Genomic DNA, 18,992 nt, shown 5'->3' with positions numbered 1-18,992 from the left:
TCTTCTTTGCTGTTGAAATATTTCGTACAGCAAATTTCCCTGTAGTGGGACTAATAAAGGATTGTCTCATCTCATCTTATTCTTATCTTATCTTATCTTATCTTAGACTAATGTTATGCCTTTAAACACTTAAACCTAAAATTCACAGTCTCTGAAAACTTCTCTACCTGATATTCTTAACACTCTTCACAGACTTTGGCTACTGTTTCTCTATCAAACGCACAGACCTTTATTTTCCATGACAATGAAAAGGGAGTGTCTTGAATGTGTCTCACCCTGATTGGAATGAGCTGCAGCAGGTGAGAGAGACGTCTCCAAGTGTCACTACAGCATGTGAGTAGTGAACTGTGTTAAGTGAACAGAAGTCTTTATTTCTGTCCTTGATATTATTAAAACCAAGCCTGTGAAATATTTGCCTCGACCCTATTTAGCTATCAACAACAAAAACAGGTATTTTGTATGTGCAGATTTCTTTGCTGGAGGGAGATAAACGACCATGATGGGAGTTTGGGCTTCTTTACTAATGATGTATGGATTCTCTATAGCTTTTTCAAAGGTAGTGTATATATAGTCTGGTGCCTTGCTTTAGTGTGGTTGCTGTGTCCGGACCCTCATTATGTGTTTTTGCAGAACTCTGCAGAATTTGGATTAAAAGGACAACCTCCACTGGATCTGGCTCCGAACGCTGTTGACGACATGTACGCAGGTTGCAGAGACAAGATGGAGAACAGAGTAAAGAAGCAGTATCTGGCAAAAGAGAAAAACAAAGACAAAAATTTCATGCTGGCCTGGGGTGAAGCAGAGAAATATTACAACAAGAAATGGAAGCGTAAGGGGAAGAGGCCGTCCACGGTACTGGGCAAAGAACAGATCATGGCTCTTTATGTTTACAGCCTCGACAAGCCGAATGTTTATCTGGAATTTAACAATGCAGTTCGAACTAATAAATCTGTGTACATGACCACATTCAAGTATCACGCACTTCACTTTTTCCTGACCGATGCTCTTCAGACGCTCAGTGCTCGTAAACCTGAAGTGGAAAGATGTCTGACTGGCTACAGGAGAGTCAACAGCTACTTCAGTCAGGACGTCCTAAACAAGCTGATTCGCTTTGGCTCTTTCACCTCCAGCTCAATGGGATGGTACCCCAGCTCTGAGAGGTTTGGTGACAAGTCGTGCTTTGAGATTGTGACGTGCTCCGGAGTGGACATCTCGCTGTACTCGAAGCTCGGGGAGGCAGAGAGAGAAGCGCTCATTCCTCCCTATGAGGTCTTTAAAGTGGCAAAGATAGAGAGGAGATCTGACCTCAAGAGTCTGCCCTGTGAGGTGGTGTATAAACTGAAGAGTGCACGCAAACCTCTCTCCAGATTGAACTGTTCTCTTTTTAAAAATCATCAACCCCACATGTTCTCTTTTCTGCGTGTGAAGGGATCCACAAAGCAATGACGACTATTATTTAAGTTGGTTCTTGGGTAACACATCACTTTTTAAATCAACAGTTTGGGAGCCTGGTGAAGCACCTGCAAAACACATAACCCACTTTTCTAGTTGCATAAAAAATGTAATGAATATTAAAAGCATGTGGTTGTATACAGTCATTAATACAATAATTGTACAGAGTTGCATTAAATTGAATTGTATCCAAAGTAATAAAACTAATTGTTTATTTCAAAATTGTGCATTTATGTCTGTGTTTATATTGTTTGTTTTCAGAATGTTCTTTTGTCTTATTAGCACGGCTGAAGAAGCCACATAACAAATGTTTTTTGCAGTAATCAGGGGCATTTCTCTTTTGGTGATGGATCTAAGATTTTTCTAAATCAGGGGCCATAAACATCCATGCACAATTCCGGATTCAGTAAGGTGCCTATTTAAGTCATTCCTTGTTTACTGCTGGCTCTATAGCTTTGTGCAAATTTATTTTGAAAATTGTGGACTTCAAAAAAGCTTAAACTGCTCACAGGACAGGAGCACTTCAAGGGCCAATCAGATGGGGCCACTGCCCCCTGGATCCACTCCTCCCTTTCCAAAACCAATTGTGATTTTTCACAGTTCCAGTGTGACACATTTACTGAATAAACCCCTCACTGTTCAATCGTCAGTTCAAATGAGATAAGATCTGTGTTAATAGTTTATTTTGAGTCACATCAAGTTTTAGAGTAGTAGCAAGTTATTCCCAGAGGCTTTTTGTTTGTTTAGGCCCTGAGCATCACTGCTGAGGCCTCATAGCTGCTGCCTCAGGCTCCTGGAGGAATTCATTGGTGCAGTGTGCTGCCTTTTGAGGAAGATTCCACACTGAAAAAACTCCTTCCACCCTGTTTACAGTGCATGTTTGCCTATTTAGAATTTGTCATGCTGTACAATGTCTTACTTGAAGTTCAGTACCACCACGTGATGTTGGTTAATGGAGAAAGGAATGTAAATGGGTGGGAATCTGAATAATGCTTGTTTGAGTTAAATCATGTATCTGTTTGCAGCGGTCAGTGTTTTTAATGATCTGGTTGGCTTCACAGGCCCAATGCAACATTTATCTGGTAAATGTGTGTCCACAGGAGGATCCCCTTTGAGTCTGTCACAATGTCTCTGGATCAGTGTTGTGGTTTCGCTGCTGTGGAAGTTACACAGTTAATGTGAGAAGCATTGTAACACATGGATCAAGTGTAATTTGAAAAAATAGCATATTTAATTTTCTTGAATGAAATCATTAACTCGAGCATCTCTTATCTTCTCATTGCAGAAGAGCTGTTTCTTTCAACTTGCCTTGATGTTTACATGTTCACAAGAATGGCTCAACAACACACCAGAGAAAGTACCTTGGTACTATATGTAGGTGGAGAGTGAAATAATTAACACTAGTAGACACTGTGGCAACGATAGAGCAAAATGTTCTCCATCTACTATCTGGGTATTTTGATTTGAGAGAAAAATATTCATCTTATTCCACTTCTTTAAATCTGTAATTTTAAGAACTTTGTTCTTTGTGTATAATCAGCTTCTGAAATATGATTGTATTGTATGAATATTTTCCTTGTTAAATAATAAACTACCAAACAGTACAAGTGGTTGTAATTAGCTTCACCGTGGGCAGCTGCCTGCATATAATAATAATATCTCTCCAAGAGGCTTTAATCTGCTACAAAATGACTGCTTTTAATTTTAAACACAGGGTTCTTTCATAAAAATGTCAGGCTAGGGCCAGTTATGCTTTAGCAATATACTGTTGTAAGCTGCCGTTTTCTGAAATACGACATGCATATGAGATTATATGAAACATGTGGTGAGAAGATCAACAAAGAAAGAATAACACAGTTGCAATAGCTAGTAAAGTTTATTTGTCTATTTCAGAAAAAAAGTAAAACGATAATTACAACAAAGAACTGAATGAACCTCAAAGGGCAGTAAAAATATACCAAATACAATAATAGTAGAAGAGGAAGAACTACGAGCGACTTCCAGCAGCCGATCAACAATGGCACTTCTGGGGACTGTTTCACAAAACAGGATTAATGAAGACGGCTGGATGATTCTCCAGCTAACTCAGTGACCCTGGATGGTGAGACAGGTCCCAGTTATCAGAAGACAGCACAACAGCCTGGCCGAATGCAAAGAGCATCAGGGGGAGGAGGAGTGAAGAGCTTGGTCCTTTTATAAAAAAAAGAATTAAAAAAAAAGATAAACTAATTAAGATTTTTCCTTCATATGATACAGCAACCACAAAATCAAAGTACAGCAGGTTTACTACAAACAAAAAGAAACAACAAAATAGCCAGTCACCTCTTAATCAATATGGCAACTAAACGTCAAAGCTGCCACCCCACTAAAGAAAAGGAAATGCTTCAATTGGTTTTACAACTTGCACAAATAATTTTGCCCAGCAGGGGGCATTGAAAAGCAACCGCAGCCAAAAGTACTCCACTACGATGAGGAGCCTCGACACTCGGTGGAGGAGAGTAAAGTTATCCTCAATAATGACACTGACTTCATAGATACAGACACATCACTCCTAGATAAAACAAAGCTTTAACTCATGTTGCGCTAAATAACATCCTTCATCATTCATCTCCCATCATCAGCGATGCAACAGACTAAATGTAAGAAACCTACTCCATAAGTCATTGACAACTGTATTTACAATAACTACTATGTTACTCTTTTAAACAGAGCAGAGCTTAATGGTGCACGATTGGATATTTTGCATTATCTTTAATAGCCCGTGGGAGATCACACGTATTCCTGGATCTCTGTGTTCCTGACAAGAGAGATGAGCAATACCAGAGTCATCAGTGTGTGTATAATCTATAAGTTATAGATCAATACAGACGGGCCATTGACTGGTGTATAATAACATTTGTATGCTCAAAAGGCAAAGACAAAAGCTACAGTTACAGATAAATGGCTACAGTTTGTTTTGTTTCATTTTTTTTTTTAACAAAAGCGAGTGAGAAACTGTACACAATATTAACAACATTTTTATGGCAAGACCACTGAGGCCACTCTCTGACCTTCTCTCTTCAAAGTCACTTTACGCTGTATTACAGGACTTTGGTCCGACAAACCCAACAAGACTGTATTGTAACACATTCCTTCATTGTCAAATAAGGTGTCAAAGACTGGAAAGTGCAAAATGCGTTTGCGCTGTGAAGGTAGAAGTAATGGGCATGAACAGGGAAAATAGTTTTACTTCTTTCCAAAAAAACTAAAACTAACAACAACTTAGTCCCGTTACAATAAAGTCTGACGATGTTTGATATGATTTGATCTGATTGTGTTGTTCAGATGAGTGTGTGCGGCTGGAGCCTATTTTTATTCCAGGTTAAATTTGAAATAGAAAACAGGCAAAGAAATTAAATTTAAGTTTTCTCTAGACATGAAATATAGAAGAGATTTTGGTTTGCACGAATGGAGGTGACGTTACAACTGTTGCATGCAGAGGCACTGAGTTGAGAGAGTTTGTAGTCCTACGGATTTTTCTCTGGACATGCTTACATTTCCACCCATAATCTGCTTTTTTTCTATTATACAAAAATTAGTACAGAGCTTCCAAAGTTAGCATTCACTTTTTTCATACTGTTGCATTGACAAATGTACTGAACCAATCCAGCCATCTACAGTATATACACATATACTGTATACTTGACTTTGTGTGTATACATGTTGTGATCATTCCATGCAGCATATAAAAACCTTTCTTTGAATTATATCGTTGAATAGAAAGAGTTTTTTCCCTCAAAGAATAGCTTCACCGTTCTTTCTGTGTAGGTGTTTCTCCTTTATTGTTCAGATGGAAATTACAGGCCCAGCCAAACAATGGGTCACTGCAAAGGACGTTCCCGTTCTTACAATCGCTTTTAATAGCACAGCCAGCGATGGTCTGGGCAAAAGCATCAATACTTCTGCAAATGCTATGCTGCTAAAGCACATACTCAAGTCAGCTTGACGCACGTGCCCCTTTTCTCGAATCAACCTTTGGGTTCTCATTACCTCCACTGTGCACAGAGATCTGTCACTGCTTTGAAAAAACTCCTCAAGATGGCCTTGTTCCTACATGTGACATCAAAGTAACTTTCTGATTTGACAAAAGTTGATTACATTTATGTCACATGAGATTTCCAGCATTATTATCAGGCAACATTTGACTTGTAAGTTTTTTTTGTTATATATATACTGACCTCTCAGTCAACTTAAGTAAGATATATGCAGTAATAAACTTGAACAAACTCGATTTAAGTGTCATGCTAAAACCACAAGTGCATATATAACAACAGCTTAACCTAAAATACGCGAACGCTCCGAGGTTTCTGATGTGTAAACAATCTAAGGGTTAAGTAGGCGGGTATAGTACATACAATAGTTGTATTGTAAGTTCTGTGGAGGTATAAAATGTGGCTGTTTGGCAATAAGCAGGGAGAGAAAGGTTCAGTAATATCCCTGCCTTTGGAGTGTGAGTCAGGTAGAGTCAGGGAGACCTGAGGTGTAAACTCTATGATTGTACGGATCCTGCATCTGTCGTTTATTCGAGTCTGGGATGGAAAAGGATGAAATCTGATCCACGCTCTGGACACAGTTTCCATGTGGTAGTTTCATGAGGGTACTTTGCTTTCGTTCTCTGTGTGTGTTAGTCTAACATATTAGGTCTACTGTGCTACTCCACTTTGTGTCATTGATTGTATTCCTAACGGGATAATATATGTCATTCATTTGCACATGTCAAAACTCATAAACACCACTGGCTCTGTGGTGCTAAGGCAACTACTTGATAGTTCAATAGTTTGAAAGCACTCAGCTCGTCTGATTGAAGAAAACATAACTGAGGAAACAATGAGAATATTTTATTCATATAACATAAGGACCTGCTGCTCAACTGAAGCAATTATGGATTCTCTCTGTTTTCATTCAACATCACCGGTGATTGTTGTAATAGCTGAGACGTGTAGTTGACTCGACTCAGAGCAAGAGGAAGTCAGCCACCTCAGGGTGGCTGAGCCAACAGCTGCTCGGGTGGTAGCAGTGATACTGATGAAGACTTCGAGAGCGATTGCTGCATGTCCAGGGTTATGGAAATTTGTTGGATATGGCTTGAGAACTTGGATGTCTGGGCACTGGTGTTTAGAGTTTAGGCTATTTTCATTGGGCTACTAAGACAATGGGGTTGTAGGAACAAGTTAATAAAGGGGTATGACATCCCAAGTTCCCACTACTATTTGTTCATCTCCGCAAGATCAGAGTTGGAGGTGGGCGGTGTGGATGACTGGAGGTGGTTCGAAATGGGAAGTGGGCTCAAAGTAGAGCCCTGGGGGACGCCACTCTGGACAGGGTCTGGAAGGGTCAGGGTTTCCGGAGCAGACTTTTTGCGGGGTCGGTCCTTTGGGACAGAGAGGGACTCTGGCGCATCAGTGCACATGGGTGTGGAGGGGGCGCTGGCAGGGCCGTTGAGGGCACAGGAGGACAGGGGTGTCTCGCTGATTGAGATGGACGGGGGAAACATTCCGATCTTCTCATTGGTGGCCTCCTGAATGGCTCGCTCAAACTCTCTCACCTCATCCATTGTCATGTCTGGATTGGAAAAGAGATCGATTAAAACAGTCAGAGCAGGAATTAAGAGAAGTGGCTTTGACAGTTAAAGAGAAAAAAGGCTGGAACTGAAGATTTCTGTCATTATTACAGTAACAAGCACACACAGAAAGACACATATCATAGTCAGTACAATGCTGTAAATATAACAGATTCAAAAACCAAGAACAAGTATTATTTATACATGTTATCTTTGTGAGAAAGTTACTCTTTCACATCCTCACAAGTAAAATGTGATACAGAGGAGGGACAATGGCGTAAAGAAACAATGAAAAAGACACATACACTTGCTTTGTCATGGATCTCTATGTCATCCAGTGAAGATGGGTTTGTTGTGGAATGTTCTTGCTGCTCATGGCAAACTTTAATGTTGGTTTGCTCATGCATTTGACTCTCGTAATCCCGCACGTCATCCAAAGTCATATCTGGAAGAAGGGGTGGAACGAGGGTCGAAATGTTGGTAACTACTCTACAATGGCACTCCAGTTGAGAGACAGGTTAGGGGGGAGGAGGATTAGGCAGCAAAACGTGCATTCCGTGGGTGAATATAGAGGGATTTCTTTAAGTCCAAGCTTTATAGAATTACGCTTCCCATGACTCTGAGAATTTACAGCAGACAACTAGAAAAATCTGAGCCACAGCAGGAGGGAGGAAGGGAGGGATGAGGTCAGAGATTGAGAAAAATCACCCGAAGAAGAGGTTGGATCATTGGATGTGCGAGAGAGCAAGGTTTCGCTCACTAAGCGGATTGAATCATGTCACAGGTGAGAAGATTTAGGAAGAACTTCAAAAAGCATCCAGGTTGTAGGGCGTTGTGGTAAAGAGGTTAGAGAGGAGAGGAAGATGTTTCATGACAAAGATAATGGGTTTGTTATCTGTGAGCCCAACAGCTATGGGGAAAAACTCAACAGGGCATAGTGAGTAAATGTGTTGCAGCCACTTGTCAATGCTGCCTTTTGTGCAAACAGCCTCTCAGAGAGACAGACAGAGGCAGCTTTCATGTTTCAGTGAGTCCAATATTCTTTGCAGATGTAAATTTCCTTCATGTAATTGGCTGTACCATACAAACAGTTCTGATTAACATGTTCCCTGCTATTATATTTAACTTCAATATGATTCAATATGAAAAATATTGAAAAATCAACACAAATATCAGCCCTGTGTCTACCTTTAATGATATGTAAGAATTTCTCTATCATGAAACATGAAAGGTTACAGTTTAAGAGTTGTTTTTATCGTGCAGGTTACATTTGAAACAAACAGTGACCATGACTGGAAACTAGAGCAGAGTGTTATTAGTGGGTTAGTGCCGACACCAAGAGGAGGATCCATGCTGCAGGACTTAGATGCAGGTAGAGTGATTTTGCATGCACAGTTGCACACTGGTAAATAGACAGTAATCACACAATAGCAATTTATATAATCAGTGAAGCTATGTAGCTATTTAAATATTAAATTGTGACAGTAATATAACAGTGGGCTTATAAAGTACAGTTTTATGAACTATGCTTGTGAACATTTATGTTAGAAACAATTCCCAATAATAATAATAATTCATTTGAATAAGTGTCTATGGTTTAATTTAATTGAAAGATAAAAATCTGCCATTAGCTGTGAGGTAGTAGTGTGTAGACAGCAGGTCTGTAGACAGTCTTACCAATCCACTCATCCACCCAGGCAAACGCCTGTCTGTGTCCCAGCAGCAGCACATCACGGACCACCTGTAACACAAAGATGAAGAGTTACTCATGTGTCCTCTTCTATGCTTCTTGTTCTTGACCTGTGGGTCACAGGGGGAGCTGGAGTCAATCCCAGCTGACGTAGGGCGAGAGGTGGGGTAAACCCCTGATAGGTCAGCAGCGTATCGCAGGACCAACATACAGAGACAAACAACCATTCACACTCGCATTCACACCTTCAGTCAAATTAGAGTTTCCCATTAACCTCACTCCAACCTGCATGCCTTTGGTTGGAGAAACAGAGAGAAGCCCATGCAAACACGGACAGAACATGTAAACTCCACACAGAAAAGTGCAAATGCTAACCACCACACCACCATGCTGCCCACTGTTATTACGTGTAAAAGATTCATCAATAGATTCACCCTTTGTAAAATACTGATGTCTTTGGTAATATCATGTGTGTCAAACAGCGCAAGGAAGACAGAAACGTTTTGAGAGTCAAACTAACAAATTGTTGATATTGGTCTTTTGAACTAAACAGAATATTGCATAACTTATCTTTTGAATATAAGTTCAATAACTGTTTGAAAAGGAATGAACTCAGCCATACAAAGCAGGAAAAGCTAGAGCGTTCATCCCGTCGTTGACCTCTCACCTTGTGTACGAACTGCTCCACTCGTGTCTGCAGACCCCACACCTCAAACTTGACAGTGACCAGTTTGTACGAGCACATGATGGGATCCTGGGTGTCCCTCCAGCCCTCCTGCAGCATCCCCCGCGATGTCTTCTCCGATTTGAAATATCGCAAGTCCTGCAACACGGGAGCATGAACACACACACACGCACACACACGCACACACACGCACGCACGCACACACACATTCAATATTACCATAATTAATCCCAACCTTCAGGCATCAATGTTTCTGCACCCAAGTGGAGACAGACTTAAGGGACTGTCTAAAATTAGGTGCATGACTGAACACCACTATTAAATACCATTTGCATTTACCCCTCTGGTCCTCGGAGAATCTCTATCCAAGCTCATTAGATCCCAGGCAATCTGTTATCAAACAGCTATGAAGACAATTACCAGCTCCCTCACTTCACAGACTCTTAGGTATGAAAAGGCTTTCAGACTGCAGATGAACGCTGGATGAGATGGGAGAGGCATATTAAGCGAGCGCAGCTGCAACACGAGTGGCACTGAGGATTTCAAGTCCCTGAAGCTTGTGTAAGAGCAATTGATTGGGCTTCAACACCAAATTCAACAGATGATGATGATGATGATGATAATAATAATAATAATAATAATACAAGTGCATTATTATTACCTCCACCAGGGAGGTTATGTTTTCATTGCAGTTTCATCTGTTCACAGGTAACGCAAAATTACTCAAACAATTTATTGAAACTTGGTAGAAGGGTGGGATATGGGCTGAGGAAGAACAGTTTAACTTTCGGAGTGGACTTGATTAAGCTGGCAGATCCAGGATTTTTTTTATTTATTTGCTTTAATATTGCATTAATTTTGTAAAATATGGTGTGGATACAGATCATTTTGTGAATAAAACCAAGTATTTTCAAGGTGTGATCTCTATCATTTACCGTTACAAATAGAGCAAGGAACCTGTCTGTTAATTCCAGTTTTCAATATTTTCTAATGTGTCATTTACTCGTTTTTTTCATTTTCAAGTTAGTTGTTTGATATTTTGAGATAAATAAACTAAATCAATGTTCTTGTTATCTGGTCATATATTATTATTATATCATATACTGGTTACATCTCAGAGTTTAATCTGAGCAGCTTGCAGAATACATCTGTGTCCATGGTCTATGTCTCTCAATACATGAGATATGGTAATGAAATAAATAAATAAAGACAGAGGAACTTCCTCACATTTCTGTCTGTGCTGTTAAGTAATTATCCAGTGATGAAGACCATGACATGCCAGAAACTGACATCATACTGTTTCTTCAATCACATCGTTTCACAGCAGCATTCACAGATTCAACAATCCTGTTTGAACAACTTTCTGGTGTAGCATCTTTCCCCACATGCACACACAAGCTGACCTCAGAGTCTTTATAGTAGCGCTCAGGGATCTCATCGTAGGCGATGTCGACGAAGCACACCTCCCTCTCCTGCTCCTTCAGCTCGGTGTCGAAGATCTGAAAGCAAAACAGAGAGTTGGTTTGCCAGCACTCACATAAAATATACTTTCAGGGATACATCATTAGATGTGCTGAGAAAATTTACTATTAGTGACTAATAGTGATTGTTACTAAGAGTCCATCATCTGCTATAAAAACATATACTGTAATTATTTACACTAACATTAGGAGGCGCTCCATGCCATGTCTTCAGTTGGTTACTGTGCCAAATGATATACAGTAGTGCTGAATGCTATTACTACTTCACACATGTTGTAAAACCCTCGACTGCAATAAATCCAGTATGAGTGTATATACTTATACACTACTGCATCTATTAATTAATCCATTCATAGTCATGCATGTATTTATAAGAACGAACACACACATACTCACACACTATCTCTCCACAGTGGACCAGTACAGTACCTGCCATATCGATGCAGGGGAATCTTTTTGATGTGGAAGGTTAAAAGCCATGTGCTTCATTTAAAAGATTTATTTTCAATTAAACTATAGGCCTGTTACTGGAAGAATAAACGTGGTGATAAAAAAATGGGAAAAAAAGCTTGCTCGTGCAAGGTGTTGCTTAACATTTTTTTTTTATGGACCTAATGTTGTTTTATTGAAATCTAACTAATCATATTACCTCGTCAGAGGAGGTTATGTTTTTATTCCCTCCATTTGTCTGTTGGTTGGTTTGTTTGGTTCTAAACGAAATTACACAAAAAATTACAGAGCGGATTTACACAAAATTTGATGGAAGGATGTGGTATGAGTCTGGTAGAACTATTACAACTATTACTATTACATTTACGACACAACATAAATGGATCTGTATTAGGTGCAATCCTGATCCAGATTTTCTTTCCACATTTTCACCGTTTTCCTTGGGAATAATTAATGGATTCCCCAAAAAAGTGGGGAACTGATATCTATGAGTGTGCGTAATATAGTACAGATTTATTGAATTAAAGGAGATGTTCTAGTTTTATCTATTTAATCTGATTATTAATCCCTGGGAGAGGGGCTTTTCTATTTTAGCCTTTTCTATTCTATTCTTCTCTTTGGTAAAATCCTCTTCAGGTCCCAAATGCCATTAATTAATAAGGTCATCTATGACCCTCGCAGGTCTGTAATAAACACGACCAAAGAAGTTAGCCAGCAGTTAGCGAGTGGGTCACAGTTGTCAGTCAGCGCACATTTATGTGGGCATAGCTTTGACGAGAGAGCCAATAGGAGGAGGTGGGATGTATCTGTTGTAGGCTGCTTTTTCTTGCTTTTCCAGGATTACCAACCCTGGCTTTAAGTTGAAGGGTTCAGCTGTCATCGGTGAGACCACTTTTTCTTTCTTGCTTTTCAAAATCCAAAATGAAAATGTAATTCCCCAGCAGGCAGGAGCCGCTCTCCAGCAGCTGACAGCTAGTTGAAGTAATTATGTGACTCTACAGGGTGTCATTCTTTTCTCTGCAAGTATTTCACATGAACATCCTGACTATAATGCAGCCTCCATTTTTATCATTTATCGCATCACCATTACTTGCCATCATTTTAGAGCTTTGCCACTCAACTGCACGTGAACTTTCCCTCTTTGCAGATAAACACAACTTTTTTTTTAATCCACTCTCTGTTTTTCTCTTCCTTTCCCTCTCTCTCAGTACATTCTGTCTTTGTGGATGAACACTGCTGGCACAAACAGGGCGATATGTCAGCGTGCATGAGTGCAACCGAGCGACAGGAGATGGGGACTGGGATAGAGAGAGGCAGAGATGGATGAAAGGAGAAATGAATGAGGTAAACAATGAAAAAGAGATGGGGGTAGGAGAAAAGGAGAGAGACATGGAAACGCATGTGAGGGAGAGGGAGGACAGGAGATAAAATGTGTAATCAGAGAATGAGAAGGAAAAGTACAAATGTCTGCATCAATTTTTAAATTTGACTACATGAGTGCACTAATTAATTAGAAGGATTATTGGTCAGTTTCATTAATTTTCAAACAGTCAAAATGGAAAAAGCTGGAAATAAAAGGTGCAAAACTATTTTGTGTGTGTCAGAGCTGAGGAAACATTCTTTAATGATTTTTCCAATGATATTTATAGGCTCCCTAATGATGTTAACAGTGGCTGGCAGAGTGACAGAGTGGAAAATAGATGTGATAAAAAAGAGAAGAAAAAAAAGTCAATTCCACAGCTGGTCAGACTGGCGGGTGCACTTGCATGGCAACGTGACAGTTTTTTTGGGTTGGGGTAAGGCCAAGTTAACAAGAACATAAAGGAAATTAATAAATGGTGTGAAAGAGTAGAGACTGACTGAAAAGAGGTAAATAGATGCTCCTCATCCTGCCTGTGTAGTTCACAAGTCCTTGGAGATTAGTAGAGCAACATATGCCTCAGGACACGTTAAAGCTTAATATGTGAGTATGAGTAAGTGTACACTGGTGTGTGTGTGTTTCTGAGCAGTGTAGTATGAGCATCAGTACATTCACTGATGCAAATGTGTGATTTTTGGCAGCACAAATACACATCTACTGTCATGACATAACACATCTGTGCTGTTTCTGAACTTCAGTTTCTTGTTCCCTAGGAGAAGAAATGTACGAATACATATGCATATACATGTTATTAAGCTCAGAGTATAACAGCTTGTAGTTCCAGTCAGTGAATCAGTCAGGCTGTGACTAGTTCACTGACTCCCACACATCTCTCTTAATTTAACGTATCACTGCTGCCTGCCCCCTCTCCTACTTGTACAGAATTATATATATCTAACGCAAAACAGGCCAATTAAAAGCACAAAGTATCACATAGCAGACATATGATGGGAAACAAGCCCTCTGCAAACACCACATGACTAACGTCCTCTAGGCACATTTGGCAACTCAGACTCTTGCATGCAATCCCAACATATCAATCAATCAAATTATATTTGTATAGCCCATATTCACAAATAACAATGTGTCTCATAGGGCTCAACAAAGTGTGACATCATCTGTCCTTAACCCTCAGCAAGAGTGAGGAAAACTACCAAAAGAAACATAGAAACCTGAGAGAGAGCCGCATGTGAGGGATCCCTCTGGACAAAAGTACAATAGATGCCACGTGTGAACTGAACGCATCGAAATAACAACATTGATTAAAAGACACAGTTTGTAATATAATGCAGAAGTCTGTCAATGTCTTTATGCGAGTACTGAGTAGGCGTATTGTATATCAAGCAGTGTTGTTGTAACCATGATCAGCTCAATGCTGATCTCAATGCCAGCTACACATGAGCCTTGAGAGTCTGCCAAAAAGTGCTCCACTCGTTAGATAGCAAGCTCTGTTTGGGCCGTTGCTCTATACTTGCTGTTTTTCTCTCTGTAGTTTACTCCACTCTCCAGATTGCGCAGATCAAATGAAAGGCTGCCAGTGAAGAAATGATGAAGAAATATGGCAGAGTGGTGTGCGACAGACAATTGCATGAAATACATAACGGTGGTGATCATGATCTTATCATAATTTGAATCATATTTTGTTTCAGATTGTCAGGAAGTTAGTTAGTGGTTGTATATTGGAGGCTGTGGTCGGCTTTAGTGGCTTTTTGATGTCAGAGAAGTTTACGTTGACCCATTAAGTGCAGAGGCAGACAGAAATGGACAGACTGTCAGTGTGCATTAAGCGTGTTGTGACATTTCAGACTGATGCTTCTTTGGTTTGACAAGACGAGGCGACAGATCAGAGACGTTGTTATCAAATTTAGAGAACAGAAATCTCCTTCAGCGACCACGCCTCAGAGATGACAACAGAAAGATGAAGCGTGTGTTTGTATGCATTTGATTGCACACACACACACACACACACACACACACACACACACACACACACACACACACTGTACTCACATTGTCGTTGCATCCTTTATTGTCTTCATATTTTGTCTCTATGTGGATGGAGAACTTCGGCAGGAATGAGCACTGTGGATAAAGATGAGGAAACTAAACATTTTAAGCGACCAGGCTGTGACAGCATTTCAATCTCTTTGTCAAACAGTGACAAATGCCGAAACTGGCTAAAAACAACTATTCTTGACATGAGTGTATCGACCCTGAATCATACATGAACGGAAAACGCTCCCACACATAAACAGGAACAATATTAAGCATTCTTCTCTTGTCACAACATCTTGTCCTTGTTCCCCACTTATCCCCTCACCCTAAAGCGGCGTGACTCACATAACTGGCATTTCTCACTCTGCTCAACAGAAGCCCTGCAGCTAAGCCTCATTTTAAAAAATGTGTCAGCTAGTTCTGCTAAAGCTTGATGTGTATGCTGGGGTTAATCTGGTGTCATGAAGGCAGTTCTGCTCATTAACAAAGACCACACCCACCAGTGTGTGTGTGTGTGTGTGTGTGTGTGTGTGTGTGTGTGTGTGTGTGTGTGTGTGTGTGTGTGTGTGTGTGTGTGTGTGTGTGTGTGTGAGTTTAAGGGCTTGACAGAGTTATATTGATCATTACAGACATGAAATCCTGCCGCTTTACTTCAAGAATACAAACAGCGGCACACTGCATGAAGTCACTTCTGTAAACAGACATTAATGCTTCTAAATGGAGTCAGTGAACAGTACAAATTTAAAACTCAAAAATGTTGGTTCTTACAGCTGCACTCATCAGTGTTTTTCTATATGAATATAGTTTATTATTATTATTTTACCTCCACCAATGAGATCATGTTTTTTCCCCCTCTGTTGTTTCTTTCTTACACAAAAGCAAGATTTCACACAGATTTCCATGAATTGTTTTTTGACATTTCCCAGAGAATAATTCATGAATCTTGATGAAAAAAAATCAGGCACATTTACAGGAATGATTACGTCAAGTGTTTGCAATCTGTTGCAGCGTGATTGAATATAAGGGGACTGTTGGGTCTTGGCGGGGGTGTGCGCTCTACTGAGTGCCATTCGAGTTACATTTGCAGTGCCTACATGTAAAGGATTCCCTCACTGTGACAAACCCACAGGGAGCTAACTCAAATGTATTTTCCAAGAAGCACAAATGCAGTGAAATAGTGTGTATGTAGAGGATACTTACAGTATATTCTATAGGCAGAGGCGTATGGTGACACAGACATCAGGTCGGAGCAGAGAGAGAACACAAAAGAGACAAGGTTAGAATAAAAGGAAACAACGGGGCCACAATGTAGAACATGTGTGAGACATATAGGACCTGTTTGCATAAAATCGTGACTCTCACATCCTCCTCCTCCTCCTCTGCTTTCTCTAATTTGCTCTCATCAAAAAGAAATTCTCTTTTATCTGTGTTCCTCTGCTTGTAACACTTCTCCCTCAGATCAGCATCATTAGAGCATCACAGAAGCATGTCGTGGCCACTGCAGCTCTGATCGCCCCACTCCCGACTTCAGTGGTCTGGAACGTTGGCAGTTTACAAAGTGAGGCTGACTCAAGTCCAGCCCCCACAGTGAGTCAGTGTGGATAAAAAAAAAAAAAGGTAAACATGTAGAAAAATACATGTCAATAACATGCTTTCTCACGTCGCGTGGTCCTGGCTAACAGACACAGTGACAGACAGAAAGCTGTAGATGAAGTGTTATCAGTTTGTCATCATCGCATTCGAACTGAGATCTATTTGAATAATGTGTGTTAGTGTTGAGAGTGTGAATCTGTGGCTCCATCCACACGCATTGAAAAATCGGTTTGTCTTCAGAGGTCCCTGACATTTTGCTAAAAAGCTCATAAAGCTGCCTCGTTCCAATGTTTCTGCGTCAACATCCCCGTCTCCATTCTAAGCATGTATGTGGCATTAGTATGTCCTTCACAGTATCTGAAAAAAACTCGGCATCAGAGCTTCCTGAATTATGCAACACATGTTTGAAGTTGTACAGTGACATATGTTGGAAAAATACTTTCCTGGAGGCGTGTTTCTTTAATATATTAAAAAGGAAGTGGAGATAAGCAACCTTGTGTAAGAAAGAGCTTTTTTCTTTTCAGTGCTCTTGGAAAACCCATCCTATGTTTTCACACTTCCCCAACTCCCTTCAACAGCCAGTAAAAATAGCAAATGGCGAGAGCTTTAATTTATATTTTAACAACAAGACAACTTTATGTGAAAACAAATTGAGAAGCTGACCTTTAATAAAAAGGTATTCTGCTTAATGTGACTGCAGCGCAAATTTACTCAGGTCTCAGGCTCAATTGCTACACCAGGGAAACATTAGAGTTACAGCTCTTACTGTTACAGCAGCTAAAGCCTAGTTCACACTTCATGATTATCATTCTGACTTGCTAATCACCAACGAGTTTTGAAAGTGGCTGTCAAAAGCCCCCGACTGGTGCTCGGTCGGCAGTCACCAATCGTTCACCGTCAACTATGAAAATGTAGTTACGTCAGTGACAACTCCAACCAATCAGAGCACAGGACAGGGAGGAGGTGGTGAAGGTAGATGTAGTGGTGTGGTGCCCCCACATTTGTAATCGGGTAAATGATGGTATAGCCATGTGTGACAGAGTAACACATTTAGTGCAGCTTTATATCAGGTCAGCGCAGGGGCCGGATTAAACAGAATGCAGTTAGCTTTCTGTCAGACTCGGACAGGTTTGGGCAGAAAAAGAACTGTGATGTCCACTGAAGTGTTTCACCTCCTCCAGCCCGATGTAGCAGGAGACACAGAGGACGAGGAGGATCACTCGGTTCACTGTGTCAGTTCTCGCATGCATGTTTCCGTGATTAAATGTAGTTTGGAGACCAGTTGGGGGTTTCTCCTGAGCTGCTTTCAGACATGCCCTGACATCCTGAGAACCAGCAGACATGCTATGGAGGGGCTGTATGTGTGAACTCAAATCTCACAAGTGAGGGAAAAGTAATTCCCCGGCAAGTCCCCTGATAAAGTCCTCCCGATAAAGTCCTTCCAAAGTCCGGACGAGCTCATGTGAGAACACAGCAGGAGATCCTCTGCATACTCCACCGTGAGCGTATAGAGCCATACATGTAGAGGACACCGATGACAAGGTCAAGAGAGCTTCTGGTGATAAGGACTGAGTGCAAATGTGTGATTTGATCTGAGTTGTCAATGTGTGCAAACAAGGGATCATCGCAGCAGGAATTATATGTTACGTCCTGCCTCTGCTGATGAATCTCCCGCTGCATTGTTCATATGTGAAAGTCCAGACCCAATTCTCTGGACATCCTCCGGAGTCCACGTCTGAAAACTGCTTTCATGAGATCATGTTGTCTGTGACCCCCCCATCACCAGTCAGACGTGTAGTATGAACAACTGAAAGACTCCTGATCACAAGACAGCAAGCTGTGTGGTGTGAAGTGCACAACAAATCCACAGACATGTCGTGCGAACTTGGCTTAACTGAATTGGACAATAATTGTGTGTATGTGTGTGGAACTGGCTAATACCTGGTCATATAGAGATCATTAAACTACATAAGACAAATTTGGCTGACTTCTCAGGAAACACATTTACTCAGCGAGCTTACCTGTTATGGTGTAAGGGTAGTAATTCCATGCTTTCTCCGTCACATAGAAGATTTTGGGAACCACTGCTCGAGCCCAGCTGGGTAATTTACTGCAGAGACACATTGAGGGGGGAAGAAACAGAAGAGGAGAGACACTGTGAGGATTAAGTAGCAAAGCAGGGGTGGAGGGTGAAATTGCTTCCGTTATCGCAGCAATCATCAAAAACTTGTTCCATTTGAGAAAGATAGAAACTGAGGGATGTTGTAAAAGGAAATCTGCTCCAAAAAGCTTTAATTCAGGGAAGATGATACAGAAGCCCAATCACATAGGGTTACTACTGTGCATCCATAAAGGCTTTTTAAACCTTCCACGAACTACAGACCAAAACCCAACAGGAGGACACAAATCCTATAATCATACATTTTGTTTGTCTCAGTGTTAAATGTAATTTATCCAGGATGTGTTGGCTAAGAGTGATGACATCTTTCAAGAACACCCTGGTCACATACAGGAAGTTTCCCATGCAGTTCAACCACAGACTGTTCTGTTGGCCACTGAGCAGCCTCACTACAGTGGTTGCAGGTTCTGGCTTTTGCTCAAGTGTACTTCAGTGGCAGTAACGAGGG

General features: G+C 40.7%; 2 protein-coding genes across 4 annotated transcripts in view; one reads left to right on the top strand and one right to left on the bottom strand.

The window, feature by feature from the left end:
- Positions 1–126: 126 nt before the first annotated feature.
- On the top strand, positions 127–1,679 carry LOC109627417 (ecto-ADP-ribosyltransferase 5-like). 3 transcript variants are annotated; one of them, XM_020083931.2, is made up of 3 exons: positions 127–333; positions 468–556; positions 631–1,679. In XM_020083931.2, exons 2-3 carry the CDS (start codon positions 497–499, stop codon positions 1,444–1,446), a joined length of 876 nt encoding a protein of 291 aa, XP_019939490.2. In that variant the 5' UTR covers positions 127–333; positions 468–496; the 3' UTR covers positions 1,447–1,679. The 3 variants fall into 3 exon arrangements, with proteins under 3 accessions (XP_019939490.2, XP_019939491.2, XP_019939492.2); XM_020083932.2 differs by lacking the exon at positions 468–556; XM_020083933.2 differs by lacking the exon at positions 468–556 and having other exon boundaries at positions 297–450.
- Positions 1,680–6,308: 4,629 nt separating this feature from the next.
- Positions 6,309–18,992, bottom strand: part of LOC109627681 (phosphatidylinositol transfer protein cytoplasmic 1) — a 69,837-nt gene continuing 57,153 nt past the window's right edge. Inside the window, exons 3-10 of the mRNA XM_020084410.2 lie at positions 18,387–18,475; positions 15,973–15,980; positions 14,788–14,859; positions 10,830–10,925; positions 9,409–9,564; positions 8,729–8,792; positions 7,357–7,496; positions 6,309–7,053 (exon numbers count right to left, since the gene is read on the bottom strand). Of these exons, the coding sequence (XP_019939969.1) occupies positions 7,048–7,053; positions 7,357–7,496; positions 8,729–8,792; positions 9,409–9,564; positions 10,830–10,925; positions 14,788–14,859; positions 15,973–15,980; positions 18,387–18,475 (631 nt within the window). The 3' untranslated portion in view covers positions 6,309–7,047. The remainder of the gene's footprint in view (positions 7,054–7,356; positions 7,497–8,728; positions 8,793–9,408; positions 9,565–10,829; positions 10,926–14,787; positions 14,860–15,972; positions 15,981–18,386; positions 18,476–18,992) is intronic.

This window comes from Paralichthys olivaceus, chromosome 8 (assembly GCF_024713975.1).
Source record: "Paralichthys olivaceus isolate ysfri-2021 chromosome 8, ASM2471397v2, whole genome shotgun sequence".
Taxonomy (NCBI): Eukaryota; Metazoa; Chordata; class Actinopteri; order Pleuronectiformes; family Paralichthyidae; genus Paralichthys; species Paralichthys olivaceus.
Note: the sequence above shows the minus strand (reverse complement) of the source record. Positions and strands in the feature narration are given on the sequence as shown.